Source organism: Schistocerca piceifrons, chromosome 3, assembly GCF_021461385.2.
Source record: "Schistocerca piceifrons isolate TAMUIC-IGC-003096 chromosome 3, iqSchPice1.1, whole genome shotgun sequence".
NCBI classification, from domain to species: domain Eukaryota; kingdom Metazoa; phylum Arthropoda; class Insecta; order Orthoptera; family Acrididae; genus Schistocerca; species Schistocerca piceifrons.
The window spans coordinates 383,141,574-383,159,523 of NC_060140.1; the positions used below are offsets into that span (position 1 = coordinate 383,141,574).

At 43.1% G+C, this 17,950-nt stretch overlaps 1 protein-coding gene across 1 annotated transcript in view; it reads right to left on the minus strand.

Annotated features, from left to right (window-relative positions):
* Positions 1 to 3,562: 3,562 nt before the first annotated feature.
* LOC124788676 (UPF0489 protein C5orf22 homolog) overlaps positions 3,563 to 17,950 on the minus strand; it is a 181,405-nt gene continuing 167,017 nt past the window's right edge. The window contains exons 3-4 of the mRNA XM_047255958.1: positions 11,701 to 11,850; positions 3,563 to 3,674 (exon numbers count right to left, since the gene is read on the minus strand). Of these exons, the coding sequence (XP_047111914.1) occupies positions 3,563 to 3,674; positions 11,701 to 11,850 (262 nt within the window). The remainder of the gene's footprint in view (positions 3,675 to 11,700; positions 11,851 to 17,950) is intronic.

Consider the following 17,950-nt stretch of genomic DNA (forward strand, 5'->3'; position numbering starts at 1 on the left):
TATTAGTCGAGAAAAGCATCATTCCGTATTACGTTAGTCAAATGTAACAGTTCTACAATCATCTAGAATCAGTTTTTCTCTGAGTATTTGTAGCTGCTTAGATTAATATATTCTTATTAGTCTTCTTATTCTTGACACGCCATCCGTATCACACATGACACAAGCTCTACAACCACGTGACTGCCATTACAAACATCGCTAGCCTTGTTACATAGACTGACGGAAAAAATTCCAATATCAAAAAATGATTCCTGCAGAGTAAAGAAATTTCGGGAACACATTAGTCTAAGCAACATGTTTAAGTGATAAACGTTGCAAGACCACAGGCTAATGTAAGCTCGAGATAAGTCATTGCAAATATGAAATGCTGGTATATTAATCATCGTTGTAATTGCCAGAACGTTGAATGTAAGCATGCAAACGTGCATGCACTGCTTTGTACAGGTGCGGGATGTCAGGTTGTGGGATGGACTTCCGTGCCTTTTGCACTTGATCGCTCAGTAAAAGCACGGATAATGCTATTTGCGGATGACGCTGGAGTTGTCGTCCGATGAAGTCCCGTACGTGTTCGATTGGAGATATATCTGGCGATCGAGGAGGCCAAGGTAACATATCGACACTCGACAGAGCAAGTTGGGTTACTACACAGGTATGTGGGCGAGCGTTATCCTAATGGAAAACACCCCCTGGAATTATGTCCATGAATGGCAGCACAACAGGTCGAATCACAAGACTGACGTGCAGATTTGCAGTGAAGGTGCGTGGGATAACCATGAGAGTGCCCCTGGTGTCATGGGAAAATCATACAGCAGACCACAACTCCAGATGTAGGTCCATAGTGTCTAGCACGTAGACAGCGTGGTTGCAATCCCGCAGCTGACCTCCTCCTAACGAAAACAAGGCCTTCACTAACAGATAGGCAGTACCAGCTTTCACAACAAAACACAGCAGACCTCCACCCTGTCCTCCAATGAGCTCTCGCCTGACACCATCAAGTCGCAAATGGTGGTGGTTTGGCGTCAGTGGAATGCACGAAACAGAGCGTCTGGCTCGGAGCTGTCCTACAACTAACCGATTCGTTACAGTTCGTTGTGTCACTGTTGTGCCAACCGCTGCTCAAATTGCTGCTGTAGATGCAGTACCATGCGCCAGAACCATACGCTGAACACGATAGTCTTCCCTCTCGGCAGTGCCACGTGGCTGTCCGGACCCCGGTCTTCTTACGACTGTACGTTCTCGTGCACATTGCTTCCAGCAATCGTGTACAGTGGCTACATTCCTGCCAAGTCCATCTGCAGTATCGCAGAAGGGAACATCCAGTTTGCCATAGCCCTATTATACGACCTCGTTCAAACTCAGTGAAGGGTTGATAATTGTGTCTTGGTCGCTTTACAGGCATTCTTGACTAACATCATGTCACCAAGCCCAGTCTCAAAGGTAAATAATGCTCACGACCGTTACAGCGTGCTGATTTTCATCCTCATATTGGCACTACTAGAGCCATTCTTATGCGACTGGCGCGAAATTTGAATGGATATCATGTTTCTGATGCATAAAGACGTCTACGAATTTTCATTTGTGTCGCACAACTCCCTCTTGGAGCTAACATTTTTTTTTTTCGTCAGTATATTTTGAAATGACAGCAATTTTGAGATCATGACCTGATTTTTTTTATAATCTGTGAGCGTTCTTTGAACCACACGTATTGACAAATCGTTTTTTTTTTTTTTTTTTTTTTTTACATGAGACTGCTATATTGGACGTATATTACAATGTATAGACTAGCTTTATACTACGTTCGTATAACCAGTGTACTTTAATATACTCCGTATCCATTCTGTACTCTTTTTGTCCCACACAGTCTGTAAACTGTATTTTAATACCCTTGTACCCTTACTCCGCAATAGCTTATTACATAGTTATAGTCCTGTGCTGTGTCTCCGAAGCGCAATAAATGACAATAATTCTGTTTTAATGAGTGCGGTATGTTATAAATTAGAGCCCATGTGATGTTTGTATTGGAATGTGTCTGTCTAACAGAAGCTACCATGTACATTATAATTTGTGTACTCTCAACTTATCTGCCAATACAGTTGTCCAACACTATAGTAAAAAATAATTTAACTGTTCGTAACAAGGTTGGCAGATAACATGAGTTTTGACCACTAGGACTCACGTTTCCTGCTAATATCACGACCAAAGTTCTTTACAGTTGCTTTCTTGAGTCCCAATGTCTTTATGAATGTTAGTTGTTACTATATGATGGCTTTGTAATCCGTAAAGTGGTTAATAAAAACCAGTATTTTGGAACAAAAGGCAATTTGTTTGCTTTTTTCAGCTTGAAAGATGAAAATTTCCTACAGAGAAATGTCGGAAAACCCATTAGCATGATTTGTTATTTTCAGTAAGATTGGACGGGCGGGATATGGAAATACTGGTGTCTCCAGTCAGCGCTGGAAATCACGTTCTGTATTCTTCAGTTTACGTTAGTTGTACTTTAGAGTGATTACTAAAGTGTAGAATGCACTGATGCATGTATCGTGGACGCTCCCGTGGGAAAGCACAACCGAAGTATTAACTAGTGAAATACTTGCAGAGTTGTAAGGACGTAGCGACTGGACTGTTTTGCAGAGAACGTTTCCTCGGTATGCACGTTATTTCTGCAGAGCAAATACGCAACCTGCTATAATTCCAACGTTTCAATATCCACTATCAAATGACTGTGGGCTTTAATTTGAATAAAATATAGGTTAATGAAACATTACGAAGGTTTTCGACGTTCTTCAATAACCGTATACGTTGTTGATGTCCACGCACAGCAAAAATCGATTACAAAACCGAGGCTGCAAGTAACAATGAAAGTTCGTATAGTAACAATCGCGTTCCTATTCCTTTGGATGCTTAATTTCTTCCAGTGAGGAGGAAGAGAGAAGTAAGTAACATAAATAATCGTATTGAACTGTTTCCTGCCAGCGGCCCTCTCTTCGAGAAATACGATTTCATCTCATGTATCAGTATTTCTACAAATCACTTACGAAAAGCCTGACTTAGGAGATACCTTTGCATATTTTGAGAGACTTCGAGGGATAAATAGTTTTTTGACAGGTTTCCGCTACCCTATTTTAATAGCCGGTGAACAAATGTATGTGATATACATTTGTCATCCAGTATTTTCACGAAATGTCAGTTCCAAACTTCCTCCTCCTTAGGTGAAAATATTTTGTTGACTCCAACCTACATATGGAGGAATGAACATCAGAATAAAATAAGAGGAATCGGGATTCGCACAGAAAGACTTAGGTATTCGGTTTTCTCACGTGCTATTCGAGAGTGGAATAGTCGAGAAACAACCTGGAAGTGATTCTATGAACCCTGTGCCAAGCACTTTCGTGTGAATTGCAGACTACTCATATAGAGCTAGATGTAAATCAACAATGAAACAAAGATTTTTAATTTTAGCTACAATTCAATGTCCAGAAAGACAAAATATCTGGTCTCACATACGGTAGAAGTAGGATTACTCCCTTTTCAGTCATGCTGACGTAGTTTTCCTGCAATTTTCCTAAATAATTTGAGATAAATATGTCATGGCCATCACGATATTCAATTCCACAATTCTGTTGAATTTGGGCTTATGCTCGGTCTGCAACGACTCCAAAAACCTAGGGATGACACTGTAACAGAATAAAGGAACTGAAAGCAAAAGTACAATTTTATACGTCTTGGATAGTGTTTCTGTAGCGAAGTGATAAAAATGTAATAGCCATTTGCTATTTACAAAAATTTACAGATATTGATACTGATCGGAGGCTCAGTGTTCGACAGTCACAACAAATTTGCAGGCTGGCGGCTGTGTAGAGCATCGAAATCCTTTCCCATATCTCTCTCTCTCTCTCTCTCTCAATCAAAAATACACATTACACTACTGGCCATTAAAATTCCTACACCACGAAGATAGCGCGCTACACACGCGAAATTTAACCGACAAGAAGAAGATGCTGTGATATGCAAATGATTAGCTTTTCTGAGCATTGACACAAGGTTGGCGCCAGCGACGACACCTACAACGAAGTTTCCAACCGATTTCTCATACATACACAGCAGTTGACCGGCGTTGCCTGTGAAACGTTGTTGTGATGCCTCGTGTAAGGAGGAGAAATGCGGACCATCACGTTTCCGTAGCCTATCGCGATTGCGGTTTATCGTATCGCGACACTGCTGCTCGCGCTGGTCGAGATCCAATGACTGTTAGCAGAATATGGAATCGGTGGGTTCAGGAGGGTAATACGGAACGCCATGCTGAATCCCAACGGTCTCTTATCACTAGCAATCGAGATGACATGCATCTTATCCGCATCGCTGTAACGGATCGTGCAGCCACGTCCCGATCCCTGAGTCAACAGACGTTTGCAAGACAACAATCATCTGCACGAACTGTTCGACGACGTTTGCAGCAGCATGGACTATCAGCTCCGAGACCATGGCTGCGGTTACCCCAGACGCTGCATCACAGACAGGAGCGCCTGCGATGGTGTACTCAACGACGAGCCTGGGTGCACGAATGGCAAAATGTCATTTTTTCGGATGAATCCAGGTTCTGTTTACAGCATCATGATGGTCGCATCCGTGTTTGGCGACATCGCGGTGAACGCACATTGGAAGCCTGTATTCGTCATCGCCATACTGGCGTATCACTTGGCGTGATGGTATGAGGTGCCATTCGTTACACGTCTCGTCACCTCGTGTTCGCATTGACGGCACTTTGAACAGTGGACGTTACATTTCAGATGTGTTACGACCCGTGGCTCTACCCTTCATTCGATCCCTGCGAAACCTTACATTTCAACAGGATAATGCACGACCGCATGTTGCAGGTTCTGTACGGGCCTTTCTGGATACAGAAAATGTTCGGCTGCTGCCCTGGCCAGCAAATTCTCCAGATCTCTCACCAATTGAAAACGTCTGGTCAATGGTGGCCGAGCAACTGGCTCGTCACAATACGCCAGTCACTACTCTTGATGAACTGTGGTATCGTGTTGAAGCTGCATGGGCAGCTGTACCTGTACACGCCATCCAAGCGCTGTTCGACTCAAAGCCCAGGCGTATCAAGGCCGTTATTACGGCCAGAAGTGGTTGTTTTGGGTACTGATTTCTCAGGATCCTATGCACCCAAATTGCGTGAAAATGTAATCACATGTCAGTTCTAGTATAACATATTCGTCCAATGAATACCCGTTTATCATCTGCATTTCTTGTTGGTGTAGCAATTTTAATGGCCAGTAGTGTAAAAATACTGGAAGTCAAATATCCACCCCAAGTGTAAAATGAAAGTACTGATCGCGGTTTTCGCTCACCTAACGCGTCAACAAGCACGGCTAATGATGTCAGCCGTGCTCGATTTTCTTACACTTTTCTTACGCGGCAACGTGAGTTAGGTCTGTGCTGTGATGCTCTCTTTTTGCTGTCATCTCTCTATAACAACTTGTTTGCATATGTCAGTACTAATTAATTGTACAAACTGTCTGTCTAAGCTATTAAGAAATTTTGGTAGGCCATTACTCTTCGAATGAATACGAAAGGTGAAGGGTGGTACAATTATTCATTTTAATCAATTCAAAAATCGAGATCGGCAGCACCTACACCTTCCCTTTATAAATCAAGGTCCGACCGGTATACGTCATGTTGCGATAGGCCATGAAGCCCATAAAGTTATTCAAATTACAATAGTTCTGCAGTTAAGGCACTGGACTGAAGACGCACTATAAAGCATGCTACAATCCTTGGAAGTTACGATGCTCTGCTTATAAATTCACCGGCAACCGTATAAATAATTAATGTCATGGACTTTCACTAAGAGGGGTAGGAAACAAATATAAACCTGGATTAGCTTCGTCGGTACATCGTCGTGTTTTAAATCACTCATCATATCTCCATAAGCGCTTACTAATGTGTGTTTCGCTCCGAAAGCAAACGTGCCATTAGCGACGTGTCACATAAAATACTGAAACCTTGCGGGTAAAGCGTCGTTCTGCTCGTGTGAAATCATTCTGCACACGGTGGCAGCAGCTTAATGTGCTCTGCGAATGCAATTAGTTGTGATTCGGTAGGCTCCGGATTTGTAACATGATGATAAAAGCCTGCATTTTAGCGCCAAAGGAACCTTTAACTATATATCTGCCATTTGATTCTTACCCAGTTCTTATAAATTTCATATTATCACTGAACAGAGAAGGCAAGATACGCCGACGTGCATGGTCTTTTGGGATATCTTGAGAATTCCCGTTAACCTGATACCGATCCCATATACTTCGGAGTGTTTTTTTTTTTTTTCAATTTTTCCGGGGGACAGCAGTTTCTTTGTTCCTCTTCATCTCAGACTTGCAAATGCCGGGATGTTTTCTTTGCAAAGAACACAGTCGATTTTCTTCCTAATCCTTCCACAGTCGGAATTTGTCCTCCACCTCTAATGATCTCGTCGGTGACGAGACGTTAAACACGAATCTTTGTTTTTCTTTCATTCCTGTCTTGGGATGTTCTCGATCAGTATTTTCTGAGTAAGCTTCTCACCAGAACGGTTCTGTCTGTAATTTCTTCAGAAGTTCTGCGAAGCTTAAATCTCGCAAAATAAGCCCACGATAAACTTGCAGATATTCTTTTACTTTCCTCTCTTCACTGTTACTTCTAGATGGTAGGTGTTTCAGACTAGGAAATAACATTCCAGAATCTAACGGACGAGAAATAGCATGTTCCTTGAAATCAATAAACAATGGGCCCCGGCAATCAAACAACAAGATAAGCATCACCTTACTAGCAGATAGCTGGCTCTTGAATGTCTTGGGACGAGGACAATGGGTGACACCACTGACCATACACATTCTTTATTCTCCGATGGATGCCTGCCGGAGTTTGTTCTTCGGCAGCCAAGAAAGGAATAACAGCATGTTGATCCTGTTTGGACGCATTTTGTAATAGCGTCGCCATAGTTCAAGTTTCCTTGTGCACTGGAAGCAAGTCGAAAAGACATGAATGCCACACTAATCCCATTCCTACATGTCGGTGCTTGTATACCCGCATCGAAGACGAGCGAAGTTGCATAAACGGTGTAAAACGCACTTAATCGGAAATGTTCTGACGGTCCCTCACAACGAAATTTTCTCACAAACAACTAGCACACAAAAGCAATTTCTCGATGAGAAGCTCGCTATGTAACCTTTCCTTACATACAGAATGTAGACGGCGTTACTCCAACGTATCTTGTGCGGTTGTGTTGAAACGCTTATCATTTGCATATCCAAATAATCAGTAGTCTTGATAGCAATTTAACATTTATTGCATGCAGTCTTCATGGTCGTGCAATTTTTATGGTCTATAGTGTATGACATGTACTTATGAATGATTTAGTTATCCAAACACTCACAAAGTAGTTTTCATTTCCCGTGTGGATGAAATGTCCGGCTATCCATCACACAGGATCAGAACATATGAAACGAATGTCGGTGAGAGGAAGAAGAATGCATGAAGCAGAATTTAAAAAGTGATTTAGCTTGCTCTGTAAAACGCCTATTCGAATAAATAAATAATAGGTGAGGGCCGTTCTGTATCTGACAGCTGCCCTGAAAGACGTTCACATGCAGCTGCTCGTAATATGTAAACAACGCCATTCCATCTGGTGCCCTGCAGTTTAGAGACGTCAACTCCTTATATCCGTTTCGCGTTGCCTAGACAGTGACTTTAACGAAGATGCACAAAATTAGATACCCAGACGAAGCCGATAAGGAGGGAAAAGAATGAGATGTGGACACTGTGTTGCACTGAGATAGCACACAAGAAGAGTTCGCGACATGTGGTTCCAGAAGTACAGTGGACATCCGCCCATAACAGGAATATCGCTGCGCGCAAACCAATCACGCTGCCCGCGACAATCGTACCCCCCTGGAGCTGCAGTGCCACTAGGAAGAGACGTGCGCTTAAGTAACCGTGCACGAGCAGAAGATACAAGTTGCAAGCTGTAAGTCAGTCATAGCGTTGCTATGTAGTTACTGCAGAACGTTCGTCGTGTTTTCAAACAGCACGTGTCGGGCAACCTTTTGCTAGCGTGGGTGCTTGCTCAGATAATTGTCCTAAAAGGACAAATTATCTCGGCGGGACAGTGACGCTTCAGTAGAAGCAGAACAGTGAATAGAATTATCGTGTATCGTCAGAGACCGCCTGCCTAGAAATTTAACTGGGCGCTATTAGTTTGGAATTGTTCTTCGAATAGCATATCAAGACAGAAGTTTAGTTTTCTTCCGAATTTGGTTCGGAGAACGTTATTTAGCTTGTGTTCCTGGCACAGTGGTCAAAACAGAAAAGATAAGTTAAACCTGCATTCTACAATTGCTGCAGCCAGCGTTGCCAAAGTTGTGTAATGTATTTACTATTTGTAGTGGCGTAGCAAGACAGCCACGCCACTCGGAAGTAGCCGAAAGGCACGCGTTAAGCTCACGCAGGCTGGCGTGAGGTCTGAAACAGGATACGTAATGAGTGCTATAAAGAAAAGTACGTAGCTTCTGGAATACTTAACTTTAATCCATAATTGTAGAACATCGCTCTTGATTGTACAGAAGTATAATAGCAATATAACAAAGGATAATGGCGCCTTGCTAGGTCGTAGCAAATGACGTAGCTGAAGGCTATGCTAACTATCGTCTCGGCAAATGAGAGCGTATTTGTTAGTCATCCATCTCTGGCTAAGTCGGCTGTACAACTGGGGCGAGTGCTAGTAAGTCTCTCTAGACCTGCCGTGTGGCGGCGCTCGGTCTGCAATTACTGACAGTGGCGACACGCGGGTCCGTCGTATACTAGCGGACCGCGGCAGATTTAAAAGGCTCCCACCTAGCAAGTGTGGTGTCTGGCGGTGACACCACACTATTCAGTATTCTGTCTTAATTCCATTATGTGTGTGTTGCCTTAGAACCCACGTATTTGTCGGACTGAGACACCTTTATTAGTCTTTTTTAACGGCAGCAAGATTGTTATCAAAATGAACGCCCCCAGCCTACAACAGTCGCTGATGTAGAATTTACGGGGAAAATTGAGCAAAAGAAAGAAAGGAAGAGAAAGGAAAACTCGTTTACGAATAGAACGACGTTTCTTGAACAGAATGTTTTACCGTCGCAATTCAAAAGACGAAAAAATGTTCAGAGAAATAACTAATTAGAAAAAAGTCTTGTACAAGTTTACTACTTTTCAAACCTAGTAATAATTAGTGGAAGTCTGTATGTAAATTGTATAAATGTCTTAGAATATGAGACTTTTTATTTGAGGACGTTAATTCTATAACATAACTTAGAAAATGTTTAAGTCTAAAAAATTTTGACTAGGATTCAGGTTCTTGGGGGTTTCAATAATCCAAAAGTCTTTCACTACGTACCATACCAAGAAATTATTATGCCTTAAACCCCATCAGCTACCGCTAAAACTGAACCGGGAAAGTTTATTGTAGTGCAAGGAGATGTCCAGGAAGCTACTTCCATAAACCAACTGTTTCCATTTGCTCTCTGAAGATAATCCATGAAGGTCAAGTATGTTAGACATCAAAATAGATATTCATGTTGTTGTAAGAGATGAGTGGAATATCTAATTACGGGTAGCGTCACTAAGCAATTTACAGGGTGAAAAGTATTTAAGCCGACAAACTCTGGGAGGTTGTAGTGGACATCAAAACAAATATTTTTTCCTAATGTCATTTTTTCCTATGAGGATTATTTAAACCGGTGGAGGCCGTATTACGCTCTTCAGTGGTAGGCAACTGCTGTCCACCAGTGTAGTAGTGCATTGTCTCTGTTTACTAATGGAGCGATACCCCTGGAGTGAGTACACTGATATGGTTGGTGCGTACTACGTAGCGCACCACAACGGGTGAGCTGCACAGCGGGTTTATCAACAACAATATCCTAATTGCCGTATCCCGCATCATACGACCTTTGCTGCTGTGTACCAACGTCTGCGTGAGACCGGGTCATTTAGCAGATTATCTGGACAGGGACGCCGTCGCACGATAAGAACCCTGCAATTTGAGGAAGCCGTCTTGCAGCATGTTGAGCGGGATTCTTCATTCAGCACTCGTGCAATTGCACGTAACATGGGGACGAATCAGACGAATGCAAGAACAGTCCTTGGAGAGCAATGGTTAAGTCAATTTCACTTACAGCGTGTCCACAACCTGGAACCAGTTGATTATCCACCTAGAACACAGTTTTCGCAGTGGTACCTGGAACAGTGTGAAATGCATCCTACATTTTCATCCTCTGTGTTCTTTACCGATGAAGCAACGTTCGGGCGTGATGGAGTCAAAAAAATGGTTCAAATGGCTCTGAGCACTATGGGACTCAACTGATGTGGTCATCAGTCCCCTAGAACTTAGAACTACTTAAACCTAACTAACCTAAGGACATCACACACATCCATGCCCGAGGCAGGATTGGAACCTGCGACCGTAGCAGTGATGGAGTCTTCAACATGCGCAATTCGCATGTTTGCAGAGAGCGTAACCCACATGCCACAGTTACTAGCGCTCATCAAGTGCTGTTCTTCGTTAATGTGTGGGTCGGTGTTGTTGGGGACTGTTTAATTGGGCCGTACCTGCTACTTAGGCCATTAAATGGCAGGCAGTATTACAATTTTCTCGCCAGTGAATTGCCAGAATTTCTGGAAGACGTCCAGCTCCATACAAGACAATACATGTGGTTCCAACATGACGGGGCGCCGGCACATTTCAGTCATCGTGTGCATCGATTCCTGGACCGACGGTTCCCAGAAATGTGGATTGGCAGAGGTGGTCCTGTACCATGGCTTGCTCGATCCGCAGATATGTCCCGTCTGGACTTTTTTGTGTGGGGAGAGATGCGCAACCTTTTTTACGCGACTCCTGTTGCATCAGAAGAGGATCTGGTTGCCCGGATAGTAGCAGCAGCAGGAACAATTCAGGTACTTCTGGGATTTTTGTCCGTGTCGGACGGAACATGATCCGACTGTGTAACCTTTGTTTACGTGTCAATGGAGGCATTTTTGAAAATCTACTGTAATTGAAATTGGGTTGTGTTAATGTGTTGTCTCTTAGTCATAAAAAATGGAAAAGTGTTTGTTGGTTTAATTAATTTGCCGCCAGAGAAATCTCCCTCTACCAGTTTAAATACACCTCATAGGAAAAAATGACACTAGGGAAAAATATTTGTTTTTGATGTCCCCTACAACCTCCCAGAGTTTGTCGGTTTAAATACTTTTCATCCTGTATATTATTATTATTATTCATTGTACTAGCGTTCCATCACCACTGCGTACACATTCTGTCACACCTTCCATAACAGGGAACAGCTTCTCGAACAGGGAAGAAGTAAAAAGACATTACACCTAAAATAGAAACATGTTTCACGTATCCCACGCTGTTCATGTCTACTTTTCAAGTAGCGTCACAGTTTGTAATTGAAAAAAACGATGTTCTGCCCCTACGACGTGGTTCCATTCGCGCTCTCTGAGAACTTCTCAGATTTCCGCCGATTTCTCTGCCTAGAAAAATGTATACGTTAAATGTGTTTCATTTCTCTATCATGTAACGGCAGTGAGATTACACGGACTGTTAGGAGAGACAGTTGTCAGGGGGAGTGACGACATCAGCAACAGTGCGGGGCACGGCAGTGGCCAGCGGCTTCGCAAACTGACCTGATTTCTCCCGTGGCGGTGTCGCGCCCGATGACAAACTGCGAGGCTCCGTCCTGCATCTGCTTTGCCCACGGCGGCTTCACCCACACCAGGTTGGACAGGTGCCCTGCGTATGCGGCAGGCAACATCCAGTTCTCGATGCTCAGCTCGCTGTAACAGCCAATGTGTCATCGTTTAAAGGCGCCAGGTTCATTTGCTAGCAACGGTCGGCAGGTGGAAGACAACCGTTCGACACGTAACTTCTCCAAGTGCTTTTGTCATCAAATTGAAAGTTACATAGGGTCGTTGCAAGAATGATACCATTACTTATTTCGTGTTATCTACCATTTCTTTTCATTTTAAACTAGAAAATTACGTAAAATAATATTCAATGTAAAAGCTAAAATTTTCTCCACATTCAAGACAGGCAACGGAAGCTACTCAAACAACAGCACAGGAATTAGCCTCGTTAACACAGGTTACAAAATCTATAGTACTATCTTAAATAATAGGCTACGCTGTATCTCTGTTACAATTTTATTAGAAGAACAAGCAGGTTCATGAAAAGGACGATAAGACATTGGCGGTATTTTTGGTACAAAACTACTCTTAGAGTAAAGGAGAGAATTTTAATTTTACAACGATGCAGTTCCGATCCACACGGAATGGATTCTCAAATTGGCCCCTTGGACAGTTAAAGCACAACTAAAACAGAGCGAAGGATCATTGTAAAGGATGCAAAATATAAAATATTAATCCTAGCCAGAATCGGCCACAAATAGCATATTGTTGTGGCCTTAAGTCCAGAGACTGGTTTGATGCAGCTCTCCATGCTACTCTATCCTGTGCAAGCTTCATCTCCCAGTACCTACTGCAACTTACATCCTTCGGAATCTGTTTAGTGTATTCATATCTTGATCTCCCTCTACGATTTTTACCCTCCACGCTGCCCTCCAATACTAAGTTGGTGATACCTTGATGCCTCAGAATATGCCCTACCAACCGATCCCTTCTTCTAGTCAAGTTGTGCCACAAATTTCTCTTCTCTCCAATTCTATTCAATACTCCTCATTAGTTATGTGATCTAACCATCTAATCATCAGCATTCTTCTGTAGCACCACATTTCGAAAGCTTCCATTCTCTTCTTGTCTAAACTATTTATCGTCCATGTTTCACATCCATACATGGCTACACTCCATACAAATACTTTCAGAAACGACTTCCTGACACTTAAATCAATACTCGATGTTAACAAATTTCCCTTCTTCAGAAACGCTTTCCTTGCCAATGCCAATGTACATTTTATATCCTCTCTACTTCGACCAACGTCAGTTATTTTGCTCTCCAAATAGCAAAACTTATTTGCTACTTTAAGCGTCTCATTTCCTAACCTAATTCCCTCACCATCACCCGATTTAATTCTACATTTCATTATCCTCGTTTTGCTTTTGTTGATGTTCATCTTATATCCCCCTTTCAAGACACTGTCCATTCCGTTCAGCTGCTCTTCCAAGTCCTTTGCTGTCTGTGACAGAATTACAACGTCATCGGCGAACCTCAAAATTTTAATTTCATCTCCATGGATTTTAATTCCTACTCCTTATTTTTCTTTTGTTTACTTTACTGCTTGCTCAATATACAGATTGAATAACATCGGGGAGAGGCTACAACCCTGTCTCACTCCCTTCCCAACCACTGCTTCCCTTTCATGTCCCTCAAGTCTTATAACTGCCATCTGGTTTCTGTACAAGTTTTAAATAGTCTTTCGCTCCCTGTATTTTACCCCTGCCACCTTCAGAATTTGAAAGAAAGTATTGTAGTCAACATTGCCAAGAGCTTTCTGTAAGTCTACAAATGCTAGAAACGTAGGTTTGCCTCTCCTTAATCTATCTCCTAAGATAAGTCGTAGGATCAGTATTGCCTCACGTGTTCCAATATTTCTACGAAATCCAAACTGATCTTCCCCGAGGTCGGCTTCTACCACTTTTTCCATTCGTCTGTAAAGAATTCGCGTTAGTATTTTGCAGCCGTGACTTATTAAACTGATAGTTCGGTAATTTTCACATTAGTCAACATCTGCTTTCTTTGGGATTGGAAGTCCGAGGCTATTTCGCCTGTCTCATTCATCTTGCTCGCCAGATGGTAGAGTTTTGTTAGGCCTGGCTCTCCCAAGACCGTCAGTAGTTCTAATGGAATGTTGTCTACTCCAGGGGCCTTGTTTCGACTTAGGTATTGCAGTGCTCTGTCAAACTCTTCACGCAGTATCATATCTTCCATTTCATCTTCATCTACGATCTCTTCCATTTCCATAATATTGTCCTCAAGAACATCGCCCTTGTATAGACTCTCTATATACTCCTTGCACCTTTCTGATTTTCCTTCTTTGCTTAGAACTGGCTTTCCATCTGAGCTCTTGATATTCATGCAAGTGGTTCTCTTTTTTTTGTCCAGAGGTCTCTTTAATTTACCTGTAGGCAGTATCTATCTTACCCCTAGTGATATGCGCCTCTACATCCTTACATTTGTCCTCTAGCCATCCCTGCTTAGCCATTTTGCACTTCCTGTCGATCTCATTTTTGAGACGTTTGTATTCCTTTTTGCCTGCCTCGTTTACTGCATCTTTGTATTTTCTCCTTCATCAATTAAATTCAGTATCTCTTCTGTTACCCAAGGATTTCTTTTAGCCCTCGTCTTTTTATTTACTTGATCCTCTGCTGCCTTCACTATTTAATTCTCAAAGCTACCCATTCTTCTTCTACTGTATTTCTTTCCCCCATTCCTGTCAATTGTTCCCCATTGCTCTCCCTGAAACTCTCTACAACCTCTGGTTCTTTCGGTTTATCCAGGTCCCATCTCCTCAAATTCCCACATTTTTGCAGTTTTTTTTTCAGTTTTAATCTACAGTTCATAACCAATAGATTGTGGTCAGAGTCCACATCTGCCCCTGGAAATGTCTTACAATTTAAAACCTGGTTCCTGAATCTTTGTCTTACCATTATATAATCTATCTGAGACCTTCCAGTATCTCCCGGCTTCTTCCATGTCTACAACCTTCTTTCATGATTCTTGAACCAAGTGTTGGCTATGATTATGTTATGCTCTGTGCAGAATTCTACCAGGCGGCTTCCTCTTTCATTCCTTACTCCCATTCCATATTCACCTACTACGTTTCCTTCTCTTCCTTTTCCAACTGTCGAATTCCAGTCACCCATGACTATTAAATTTATTCTTTTATCTCATCATACATTTCATCTATCTTTTCGTCATCTGCGGAGCTAGTTGGCATATAAACTTGTACTACTGTGGTAGGCGTGGACTTCGTATCTATCTTGGCCACAATAATGCGTTCACTATGCTGTTTGTAGTAGCTTACCCGCATTCCTATTTTCGTATTCATTAAACCTACTCCTGCATTATCCCTATTTGATTTTGTATTTATAACCCTGTATTCACCTGACCAGAAGTCTTGTTCCTCCTGCCACCGAACTTCACTAATTCCTACTATATCTAACTTTAACCTATCCATTTCCCTTTTTAAATTTTCTAACCTACCTGCCCGGTTAAGGAATCTGACGTTCCACGCTCCGATCCGTAGAACGCCAGTTTTCTTTCTCCTGATAACGACGTCCTCCTGAGTAGTCCCCGCCCGGAGATCCGAAAGGGGGACTATTTTATCTCCGGATTATTTTACCCAAGAGGACGCCATCATCATTTAACCATACAGTACAGCTGCATGCCCTCGGGAAAAATTACGGCTGTAGTTTCCCCTTGCTTTCAACCGTTCGCAGTACCACAACAGCAAGGCCGTTTTGGTTAATGTTACAAGGCCAGATCAGTCAGTCATCCAGACTGGTGCTCCTGCAACTACTGAAAAGGCTGCTGCCCCTCTTCAGGAACCACACGTTTGTCTGGCCTCTCAACAGATACCCCTCCGTTGTGGTTGCATCTACGGTACGGCTATCTGTATCGCTGAGGCACGCAAGCCTCCCAACCAACGGCAAGGTCCATGGTTCATGGGGGGACAGATAGCTTACATAATGAAATTCCAAGGATTTCTTTAAATAACTGAGCATCGAGACCTTAAGTAATGAAACCTGTAAGTTTGTCTCTTGGATAATACAAAATCTTTTAAAATAGGAACCTTAAAAATACTAAGCAACAAATAAAATTTACGACTTGTGATCTTCACAGTAGATAACGAACTCTTTAAGAACATTTAAATAACACTGGGCCACTAGAAAACTTCAACTTCGTGAATTTAACTAAACTAAACTTTACAGCAAACTCAATAGCAGTTCCTGCACCACAGCAGACAAATGATTTACAACCAACAGCTTATGTACTTGTGACAGTGCACAAGAATTCACCATGAGGTAAACAAGAAATGTGAGTTCCACAACTTACAGTCTGTGCTAAGATTAACGTTCAACAGCTCAGAAGTTTGGCAGAGAGCAAGTGGCCATCAGAAACTGGTAATTAAAACCACAATAAAATATACAAATGGTATTCAAAGTGAGTCATTAGGACAATAACACGCGGCGTCAGTGGCCCAGGCAAGCAGCTCATTTTCAAGGAACAACTCACGCACTGAACACACGTGATGTTCTCCTTTTGCAAACAGCACGCTGCCAAACGATGCGTCCAGCAGTTTGGATCAACAGCTTCCTCAAGCGACCCCGTCATCTGCGGCCACCATACTTCATAGTGTTCCATGTCAGACCGCGTCCCAAAATAACCAAGTACGTTCGACGTCCAACAAATGACTCAGCTCTGCCAAGGCAGCATTGTATCACGTAAATCACAAGTGATCCCGGGAGCGAGGATACACAGGCTGCGCACAGCTGAGTGTGAACGAGGTTTGCCCCTTGCACCTAGAAGACCCTTAGCACGGCTCCCCTACACTCTGCGCGCAATTCAAAAACGTTGACTGATGCCGACAACAAATCACGGCCATGGCGCAGGACTTCATTGTTTCCCTTCCCTAGCCGACTCGCCACGAGCGCCTCGGCCCACCACTCGGCGAAGCCTCGCCATCTACGGCGGCGCCACCAGAGCGAACGCTGCTAACTTTAGGCGAATGATAGCACACAAAATCAAATCGAGCTGTCGCACTCGAGATAGAACCAGCACCGAACTGGCTTATCGACGTCCTCTTAAAGGCAGTGTGGAAGGTGTGGGTGCCATCTACGGCGGCGCCACCAGAGCGAACGCTGCTAACTTTAGGCGAATGATAGCACACAAAATCAAATCGAGCTGTCGCACTCGAGATAGAACCAGCACCGAACTGGCTTATCGACGTCCTCTTAAAGGCAGTGTGGAAGGTGTGGGTGGGGGGGGGGGGGGAGGTTGATCTCAGCTCGAAACTGAACTACCTCGTCCTGTGGCCATGCAGCCTTGATCTGGCTTACATGAATCCGAGTTCGCTGCCCCGTAGCCACATTTTCAACCACAAATAAGACTGTACGGGGCATCTCTGCAGTTCGGAATGTCCCAACAAATCTCGGGCGCATCTTTCCCATAACCCTCTCTGCAGCCCTACTAGGCCTTTCGAAGCTTTTAACGAGGCTCAGGTCGCCAATTTTAAAAGAGGTAGGACGCCTCCCACGGTTGTACCGTTCTGCTTCCCGGCAGTGAGCCAGTTTAATGTTGTTACACCTGTCTTACGATTATTTCTGATGGTGGCGGCGTCCACATTCTCAGAAGGAGATCATTTATTCCCCGCAGTCTGATAATAGGAGAATTAAAGGGATAGGCTACAACGAAATTTCCTGTAGTGGCTTTATGTGATTCGTGCTCTGCCATATTCAACGCAAAATATACCCAGTTAAGTGACTCACCCAACTTGTTTTGATCTTTACTGTGGTAAATTATAAGGGTTGCCTTATACGAGTTGCGTATGTTGCGACTGACTGGCTCAGAAAAGGAAGGGTATGGGATATTAGGGAACCACGGTGACAAGTGTACCAGCATTCTGAAAGGAAGAATGCCTGAATTCTCTGGAGACAAAAGCAGGTGCGTTACCACCAACTAAAACTCTTAGTGGACTAAAACGTGCAAATGTGATTCCCAAAAGGTGAATCGTGAAGTCCGCATTCTTAGTGTTAATGGGGATCAGCCATAAAAACGACTACATTCATTGACGACCTCAAACTCGTTATTTGCTACCATTTCTCGTACCCCATAACGGACCCAAATAATCGACACATAATTTATCCATAATGAGATTTTCACTCTGCAGCCAGTGTGCGCTGATATGAAACTTACAGGCAG